This window comes from Montipora foliosa, chromosome 11, assembly GCF_036669935.1.
Source record: "Montipora foliosa isolate CH-2021 chromosome 11, ASM3666993v2, whole genome shotgun sequence".
In the NCBI taxonomy this organism is placed as follows: domain Eukaryota; kingdom Metazoa; phylum Cnidaria; class Anthozoa; order Scleractinia; family Acroporidae; genus Montipora; species Montipora foliosa.
Genome location: NC_090879.1, coordinates 29,844,463 through 29,854,462, shown reverse-complemented (window position 1 = coordinate 29,854,462; position 10,000 = coordinate 29,844,463). Strand labels below are relative to the sequence as shown.

Genomic DNA, 10,000 nt, shown 5'->3' with positions numbered 1-10,000 from the left:
AATTGCACATAACTACATAGAGTATTCCCTCATCTTCTTTATCAGCAGTTTGTAGTTAGGTTACTTAACGTAGATTAATCAGCGAATCTAGGCTATAAAAGAGAAGACAAATAAAATCAACTTTCTTATTACTTATTAAGCTATCTCCTCTTTACCTTGGCGCTTCATTTTTTTTTTTAAAATCGGTTCGTTCACACTCACATGATATGTGAGGGCGGAAGCCCATCAAATATTTGATGGGCTTCTGGTCAGGGATGCCTGTGAAACGATTTAAAACTCACCTGAAGAGTATGCGGTTTGGTAATCAACGATGTGACTCCACCATTTTGTATCGGGCTCCCCCTGGTAAGTTTTCAGCAAGTTGTGGAACACTTCCCGAACCACATTCCACCATGCCTCACCCAAGCGAAGGTCCTTTTCTATTGGTTCAAGGAGTGTCCTCAGAACTTTCAACTTGGAAGTTAATTTTGCCCAATCCTCCTCGGTTCCTAGCATCTCCACAGCAGGAATCCCGCATCCCGCAATCATTAGATAATTGAAATACTCCTTCACCGAGTACATCAGTGTGATTTGTGACACAATCTTCAGCACTGGTGTCGTAGTGCTAAAATCTGCCGTCGTTCCATCCACAAACTCCGGAACCTTGACGTTTTCTCTAATTCCTTTCGTTATTTCGTCGAAAAAATATTCGTAGTCGACTTTGAAGATGTCCGGTTCGTTCACAACAACAGTTATGTCTTTCTTTCCTTCATGATCGACAAACATTTTGCGAACAGACTCTTTCTCGGCGTTCTCGTCGATCGCGCAAGCGACCCGTTTAATGACACAAAACCACCAGTCGTCCGGCGAAGTTCGGAGGTTATAGTGATAACTGTAGGCTGTTGAAACGGCTGCAAACATCCCACAGTCAGCAGGAAGTGAACGAATTTTGCCTTCGGACCCCAACACGACCTTGGCTTTCGCAGGTGCTGGCATACCGTATTTTTGCCTCCCTTTTTCGATTAAGTCTTTGGCCCCTGTTCCAGCAAACTTCTCAAACAAGTGTTTGGCTTGCTTTTCGCTCTCCAGAAAACTTAAAGAGCCAACTGGGAGAGATTTTAACATTTTGTGGCTTACGAGCGAAACGGTCTTCATGGTCATCTCCTTGTTCACGTCTGCCGTGTTTGATGTGCCAATAATCTGACCCATGTTTGAGCCTACTGACTTCTCAAAAGCGTAATAAATGACAATGAAGGTAAGTGTTTTCGCAGACTAAACCGTCTTCAACTTTTAGTCTGAACCTTGCACAATGACTTGAAATGTTACACGACTACACCATGAAACCAGTTTTTCAGGAAATGCTGCTATTTTATAGAAAGCAGGAAGTTTAAGCCAAGCATGGATGCGTTCAAAAAAGGAATTTTTTGCAGTAAGATAAGTTTCAAAATCCGTATACTAGTAATACTTCGGACACTCTAATTCTTTAGATAAGAGACATTCAAGCAACCAACCAAACGTGAATTAGGTTGCAAACCAAGAATGAATCACTTTTTATCAAACTCACTTTTAAACAATCCCAATCTTTGAAAAGCAGATTTTATGCGCTTCATGGCTTGGACGGCTGCCGCGCATTGGTGCGTCCAAAAGTGGACATGATCGGAAACGCATTGACATCAGTTCTGTTGCCCACTCAACTTTTACAAATCATGTTTACTTTGTCGCTAGCAACAAAGGAGACTAATGTTGCGCATGCGCCTCGGCATCCCGAAAATTCCCTTGAAATTCATTCGAAACGCGGAATAATGAGAAATGGCGGATGTGGTGCTGGCATCGTTAATATTCATCGTCTGTTTCCAAAAGGACGACGCGCAATGAATGCAAAGATGATGAGTCATCTGAAAGACTTGGGCATTGCCTTTCTTTATGACCGATACTGGCTCAATACACAAAGCAAAACATAAAAAAAAACAAACAAGTGAAAACAAGTTGGGCCTAGGGCAAACTTTGAATCTTAGTCGCGTCGAATTTATTAAAAATTGGTTCGACAAAGAGTCCACTTAATTCCAGTGTGGTAGCAAACGTCGAACCTAGATAAACTTCATTAGTACATGGGAACAAGCACGTGTCCTCGTGCTATTCACTCGATGCATGGCTAGTCACTGCAAGGACTTGCTAGCAAAATGCCGAAATACAGTGCTCGTTGCGCCTTTCTTTGGTAGTTGATTCAGTGAGAAAAACAGAAGGAAACACTTGCATCACATGCAGCTCTGAAAACATGCAGTAGGGAGCTTTAGCAATGACAACGGCGACGGTAACGAGAACGTCACAAATCTGCATATTTAGTGGGCAAAAACAATACCTTTGTACACCCTGCACGTGCATTTTTCTCCCCTAAATTAAGCGCCACTCATAACGGTGTCATTTCTGAGGGACTGCCACACCTTGTCATATGACAAAACTTGGAATAGTCGCGAAGTGATTGCAATAACGCAAATTTAATTTTATGTTTTTAGATAACGTTCTCGTTGCCGTTCCCGTTGGTCGTTGCTGAAGCTCCATGGCGTATCAGAGACAAAGGCTATTGTGGAGCAGCGCGGCCATTTCCATTAAGCTGTGCGAAGTCATCCCTGTCGCGGGATCGTCTTTGTACAGCGCATGCTCGGGAAGGGGGTGGAGGGAGGGGAAAGGAGGGATAGCGCTTGGCAGATGGAGGAGTCGGTCTTTTTGTGATCTTTGTGCAGTCCACCACATTTGAATCAATTATTTTGTAATTTGCATGATTTATGAATTGAGTTCAGCTCGTGTTTAGAACCGTGTTTGCTGAAACACCGAAACAATGTTGCATTATTCGACTTAGGAAGTCGAATTTATGCTGGAGTCGAACCAATTAATTTGACTCGAACTTAATTGCCGCAAACGTCGCGCCATTCATGCACCTATATATTTCAAAATTAATAGGTTCGACCAATTAAGTTCGACCAGGAACCCATTACCCGGAGCCTACTACTCTACTGTGTTCGTGAAACGGCGTTTTCACAGACCGATTTATTTTTAGATTGAATTTCCCGCGAATGAGACTCCCACAGGAGCCCGCTGACCAATTACAAGAAATTAAGCTGACGTCATAGGGTCACCGAACCGGAACTGCCTTTGTCTTTTGACCTAATTCGCGGGAAGGGCTAGTCTAAAAATAAACCTACTTGTGAAAACGCCGTTTCACAGACGCTGTATGGAAGTTGCACGCTCCAGATGGGCTCCTGGTTCGACTAAGATTCGACGTTTGCCCTAGGCCTTAGTCGTCGAGAATGGTCTCATCAAGTTACCGCCTCCAGATGAACTGAAGCAGGGATCGCAGTCGGGAAGTGCAAATTTTCCGGATGACGAGGTTGATAAATGTCTCAAGGATACCCCAAAGGCGATTTTGAAGGGAAAGAGCTCGGAAATCTCTGGACGTGTTTTCAATGTGGGGTGCCACACTGTAAGTCCCAACTTAAAGTACTGTTTTGTTCGGTTTAAATGCGTCCCACAGGAAAGAACTCATAATACAGTAAGCCACAAGAGCTTTGGATTTGTTTACATAAAGAGAGTGGTGAAGTGGTGACTGCAGAATGTAACTGTGTTGCTGGGTAAGTCAACAGTAAGGTCAGAGAGCTTTATATAATAATGATTCTGGGTGGAAAATACTGAACCTTTGATTATATTATTGCTGATTTGCCGTTTTTCTGAAAAAGGTTGTAGAGCCACCAAACCCTGACAATATGAAACTTTTTTTACTGATAGTATTTTTTACCACCGTATATTTGTATCTCTTAGGAACTCTTTTTAGATTTTTATTTGTACCCAAGTTTATTCACTTTGACTTGCATTGATATGTTGTTAAGCCAACGTGGAAACGTCGTTGCTTTCAAATTTTTTAACCAAGATAGTTGTATTTTTTTCAGTTTTATCGCGTTGTTTTGTTGTTAAAATATGAAACTTAGTGATATATTTAGTAACTTAGCGAGACACATTCTTAGAAAAGCTTAACAGTTTACAGAGCCTCCCCACATTTCCTCCTACTAGTTATGTTATAAGCTGCTTATAGAGTGTATTTCTGGCAAATAAATACTTGACTAACCATCAACTGTTTTCTGATGAAAGTTTAGCATGCAAAAGAGGACGTTTCTAACATGTGAAAAATCTTTTTTTTCTTTTTTTTTTTGTAGCTTGGTTGAGGTATGCAAACATGTCGGTGCCTTGTTGCATCATATTGCCTCAGAAGTGAGAAACTGAGGAAAAAATAAACTTGCACATCATTGCCCCAGACTTGGGGACACCCGTCAGTTGGGGCAAGGAAAAATTATGGCCCTAAAAAGCTTTCAGAGATCAGAGCTAAGTCTTTTCTTTGTATGAGATAACAACAAAGTGTTGTACATCGTTCTTCATTTGATTCTCGCTCTTTGAAAGACAGAACAACTATGCATTTCGCTGACATTGACTGGGAAAACCTAGCCTTAGCCTCTAATGGAAACTGCATGTGGTACCCTGTTGTATAAAAATCCCCATTTATCATGTGCAAGTTAGGAACCAGATATTAGTCATGTTGTTCATGAAGAAATTGTTTCAACTGAAAAGGCTGAAGAACCAATGTCTTTAATTTGTCAAGCTGAAATGGTTTCTCAGGTTTATCCGACTGTACAAGAACAGTGTGAACAGCTTGTCAGAGAATTATCTTGGAGTACTGAGCAAAGTAACATTATTGCCCAAAAAAAAAGTGTGGGACAATCCAGTGATTCAACATGGGCATTGTACAGGGTTGTTATTATCACAGCTTCACGAATGCTGTCTGTACTAAGGAAAACTGATGAAGATGGCAGAGTATAAGAACAGCAGTCAACCGATAAGCTTACCATTCAACTTCTTGGCTACAGCAAGTTTCTCTTTCCGAAACTGGTCTGGTTCTGTCTGTAGATTGGCCCTATGTTGGCGCAAGCTCTGATGCCGTTGTGCATTGTTCTTGTTGTGGGCCAGAGGCTGCCGAGTTCAAAGTCACTTGGACACACAGGAAAAAACAATAAAGGAGTTCGCTCTGGTCCCAGGTAATTGTTTACATGTTCGTAATGGGTATGTAGTGTTGAAAAATACACACGAGTATTTTTATCAGGTGCAGACTATGATGGCCGTTTTGAATGTGCCCTACCTCAATTTTTTTATGTTGGCAATAAACTTGGCATCTGTTGATGAGCACCTGAAGAGCATTGATTTTGACAAAGAACTTTGGCAGCAGGCACTCCCACGACTGTTTAGTTTTTTTCGAAACTGCACTGATTGTCCCCGAAATATTCACGAAACGTTTGTTGAAACAAGTATTTGCGAAAGAAATGAACATAGAGATTATTGATAGAGTAGTTTTAGTTAATACTGACTAATCAGCTTTTAACAGGTAACATTAATATCACTGGCTTCCATTACAGAGACTACAGACTTTAAGGGTAGTAAGCAAAAAGCTATGGACAGTTTATATCGAATGTACAATATTCCCCAGATGGTCCACTGCTTGTGGATTCTTATAAAAATAAAAATTAAAAAATCCAAGCTATGCATTTTTTATGGGGGGCAGGGTGATGATAAAAAAAACCCTTACTTTCAGAGAGAGGAAAGCAAAAATGATTGTCCATTTGCAAGACTTGAACATCTTTGTAATTTTTCTATTCGATTGATTAATCCCTTCAAATGTGGGAGGGGTTTGGGGTCAATCCTCGAACTTATCTTTGTATGTAGTGTGATTTCCAATTTGTTATTTGATAAAAATTAATAATAATCGTAGTCGTTGTGCAAATTGAATATTTTTAATATAAAGAAGGTTCGAAAGACTGTGATGGTAGTTGCCATATTGATTTTAAGGGCCCCTTAATGTGATTGCGGTAGACGAAGCTTGCCCAGAGATCTCACTCTTACCAGTAAATTTGGTGTGTTTCAAATTCACTTTGAGAAAGGGCTAACCCTCGAAACGTTCAGCCATTTAGTCTTTTCACAGTCGCAGTTCACCTTTAGCAACCGGTTCGATCAACCAAATTTTCTTGATTTACTTGTCCACCGACACAGCACCAAACATCACAATTTCTGTAGAAACCAACGCCTTTCGTATGACAGGGCAGGCTGGTCCAGTTGCTGACGTCGTGGGTTCTCAGACCAAGATCTAGGCAACCGAGCTGGCACTGTTGCCTGGCTTCAATTTTACAAGTTGAAGGAGAATACCAAATCTTAAAGTGTGCAGGGCATGTTATAGCTTAGGCACTGCTGAATATCATCCCAAACTGGGTGAAGCCATGGGCTCTTGCAAAGGTCTTAATGAGTCCTGGGTCATTGCATTCCTTTTGTGGGGACTAACGGACAAAATTATTCTTATGTCAAATGAACCCGTTTGTCCAACCCAACCCCTTAAAGACAAAGGACTGGGACGACCCAGGATCGCTGGGATCTCACTATTCAGCACTTGTTATTAACCGCCCGTATCAAAATAAACTTTTGTTTTTGGCAAAAGATATCTTTTCTACCAGGTTAGCTACTGGTTTGTCTTCGCGCTGTCTTTCTCGATGCAACTGTATAACATTCCGTTAGAGTTATTCCAGGTTTCACAGTAAATCGGCGTAGATTTATTTTTAGTGCAGTGAAACGGTGATTTGGAAAGTAAAGGAAAAGATTGCTATCCCACCTCTGTAAACAATGTTCTTTTTTGGGATTTTTTGAGGGAAAAGGCTTTAATCTAGACATGTTGAAAATAAAAAACGACCTTTGCGTTTCTGGGTTAAATTATTTGGCTTGAAACGACCAAACTTGAATTCGCGTGGAGAACATGGGCAATTTTGTCTACACTACTCAAACAGGCACTCCAGCTAGATGATATATGAGCGCGTTGGCCAGCCAAGTCATCGTGCCATTTATTTAGCATTGCAATAGATACAAAAATATTCATGCATAAACTCTATTATAAAGAGAAGAGCAATTCATCAGAGCCGGACACGAAAACCCCTAAAAACCAGCAGGTGGAAAAAACCAGGGAACGTGTACACTCGACCAAGGCAGTGCTGCGACCCTTAAGGTTCTAAGGTATTCTTATCGAAAAACGCTATCTTATACAGCTTACCGAAGGCATAAAACAAATTTTCAACGCGATATAACAATAAACGAACTGGACTTGCACACGCGGAGAAGGCTGACCGTAGAATGACTAAGCCTACTAACACAGCACACCACACCTCTGATACGTGCCGCCAAAATTGCAATTTAAGCTCATTTGCAATTATCACAAATTACATTTTTACGATTCAACTCCTTTCTTTACAATGCCATCCCACCCTCAAACGAAAGTTACATTTCGCATTGCAACCAGGCTGTCTATCAAATAGGGACTTTAAAATAGAGTTTAGCAAGGATGACGTTGACGAAAACGTCACTCTAATCCTTTCCAATCTTGTTTTGTGGAGTACGGGAAAGAAGTGCACGGAAATTCGGGCTGCACGTGCAGCACGAGTATTTTCCCTTTTTTAACTAATCATATTCTTGCTTTGTGGCGTTGTCGTTTCCGTAGCCGTGGTCTTTGCTTAAAGGGGCTATGTCAAGTTATTTTAGTGTGTTTCGGGGAAATCTTTACTTAACCCTTTCACTCCCGAGGGCTTCCCCATTGACCAGTAAAATCGTCTGACAGTAGACAGAGTAAAATCTATAATTTAACAATTTGCATTTTTGGCGGTGAAAGGGTTAATCGCGAGTGTAAAACTCAAAAATGGTAATGTGGAATTCCTTTACCGATAAAATTATTGTTGCATCACAAAGGAATAATTCTGAGAAAAAAACAACCTTTATCCAGGCTATGTCAAGTTATTTTAGTGTGTTTCGGTTGATATAGAAGAAACTATTAACAAACACTTTACACATATTGCGCAATTACTAGCAGAAGATATTCCTGGTGTAGATGTAAATCCTAGATTTATCTGGAAACCACTGATAAATCTTTCTCTCTGCAAACTCCGGGTATCGATATTGTATTAAACCTTTTAAAGAAAATTGATGATAAAAAAGCCACTGGTCTTGATAATATTCTATTCGGCATATTCTCAAATGTGAGAACAAATTACTATTAAGTTGCCAATCAGGGTTCCGCTCCTTACACAGTACTCTTACTGCTTTGCTTGAGGCGACAAATGACTGGTCAGTTAACATCGACAATGGGTTATTAAATGGCGTCATTTTCATTGACCTTACTAATGCATTTGACACCATTGATCACGAAATCATCTTGCGTAAAATATCATTCTTGGGTTTTGACCAGGTAGCTATCAGGTGGTTCCTGTCGTACCAAAGTGGCCGAACCCAAAGGTGTGATGTCAACGGCAAGCTATCAACTGCTCGCGATCTCAGGTGCGACGTACCGCAGGGCAGTATACTGGGTTCTTTGCTATTTCTAATTTATATTAATGATCTCCCCAACTGCCTGCGGGCCTCTGCACGAAGGATGTTTGCTGATGACACAAACATTACACTAACGGCTAAAACGTTAACGGAACTATTAAAGTAACTGAACTATTAAAGTAAACTGAGCCATAGATGCTCAACTTACTTGGTGCAAGCACGTTGAAGAAATATGCAAGAAAGCATCTTCAGCTTTAGGTGCCCTCAAACGTGCGCGACCCTGCCATTCAAATCTATAACGCTCCGATTGTGCCATATTTCGATTATTGCAGCCCGGTTTGGAACTGTTTGAGTGGTTACCTGAGTGATAAACTCCAAAAATTGCAGAATCGTGCAGCTTGAGTAATTACAAAATTGCCTTTTGATACGAACTCGAACCACCTCCTAACTACCCTTAACTGGGAGAGGCTACCAATTCGACGAAAGAAACGGAAAACCTTAATGATGTATAAGACAATGAATGGACATGCCCCAGATTATCTTTAACGTCTTTTCACTCAGTATTACTCTAATTACAACATGAGAAACTCTGAAACATGAGAAACTCTGAAACTCTTCCGTGTTTAAATAAAGCGTTACTACTACTACTGCTACTACTACTAGCTACTACTACTACTACTACTACTACTACTACTACTACTACTACTACTACTACTACTACTACTACTACTACTACTACTACTACTACTACTGCTAAGTACGTAGACAGGAAGAATGGTGGGTGAAGGATGCATTTTGGCGGTTAATGCTCTTTCACTCTCATTAGCTTCTCTTGCTTCAACTTTTTAGTGCTGTGACTTCTTGTTATCACTTTCAATACTGCAGCGCCTTCACCAAAGGCGGTATATCGTGACACGAGCCGACCCCAAGTTGGCGGGTTACCTCACCTTCAAGTGTTTTCATGGCAAAATGCGACCCCGGCTTTGTGGGTCACCCGGTCTACCAGACCTGCCGGCTTACCTCGCCTATCATGTAAATGCCAGGCTGAAAAAATAAGACTTTAAATGGACAGGGGAGTTACCCCACATTGGCGGGTTACTCACCTAGACGGGTTACCCTACCTCCATGTAAACAGGCCCTCAGACAGTTAAAAATTGCCACGCTGTTGTAAATTCCCAAAAATATTGATGATGCGTGGCGATTGATCATGCGCAATAACTTAAAAGAACAGGTTTGTCAAGTCGAAACTTGACTGACTCATCCATTTCTTTGGATGAGCGGTAAATCAAAGAATGTCGAACAATGTCGAGGTGGCTGGCAGAGTCTTCTTCCTCTTCCCAACTTACCAAGGAAGATCGAAAGAGACTATGCTCGAAGGGTCGCTAACGCTAGATACTTCAACCTCTTCATCTTTTCACGGTGGGAGTTCGACCTTAATCAACTCGTTTGGTCAAAAAATTTTCGTGTTTTACATTCCCACCAACCCACTACCACATAAGGTCCCGAAACTTTAAGGCCCATTTCCGGGTGTCACAATTCCCTCTGTATCTCAAAGAACGGAGAGGATTTAAGTCGTCAAAGTTCACAGTCATTTTGCTCTTTGTTACCTTGACAACATCGGCTTTCCAAA

The 10,000-nt window shown here is 41.1% G+C and overlaps 1 protein-coding gene across 1 annotated transcript in view; it reads right to left on the bottom strand.

Moving 5' to 3' along the window:
• Positions 1–1,315, bottom strand: part of LOC137975312 (uncharacterized) — a 6,194-nt gene extending 4,879 nt beyond the window's left edge. The window contains exon 1 of the mRNA XM_068822407.1: positions 282–1,315. Coding sequence (XP_068678508.1) covers positions 282–1,188 — 907 coding nt within the window. The 5' untranslated portion in view covers positions 1,189–1,315. The remainder of the gene's footprint in view (positions 1–281) is intronic.
• Positions 1,316–10,000: the final 8,685 nt, after the last annotated feature.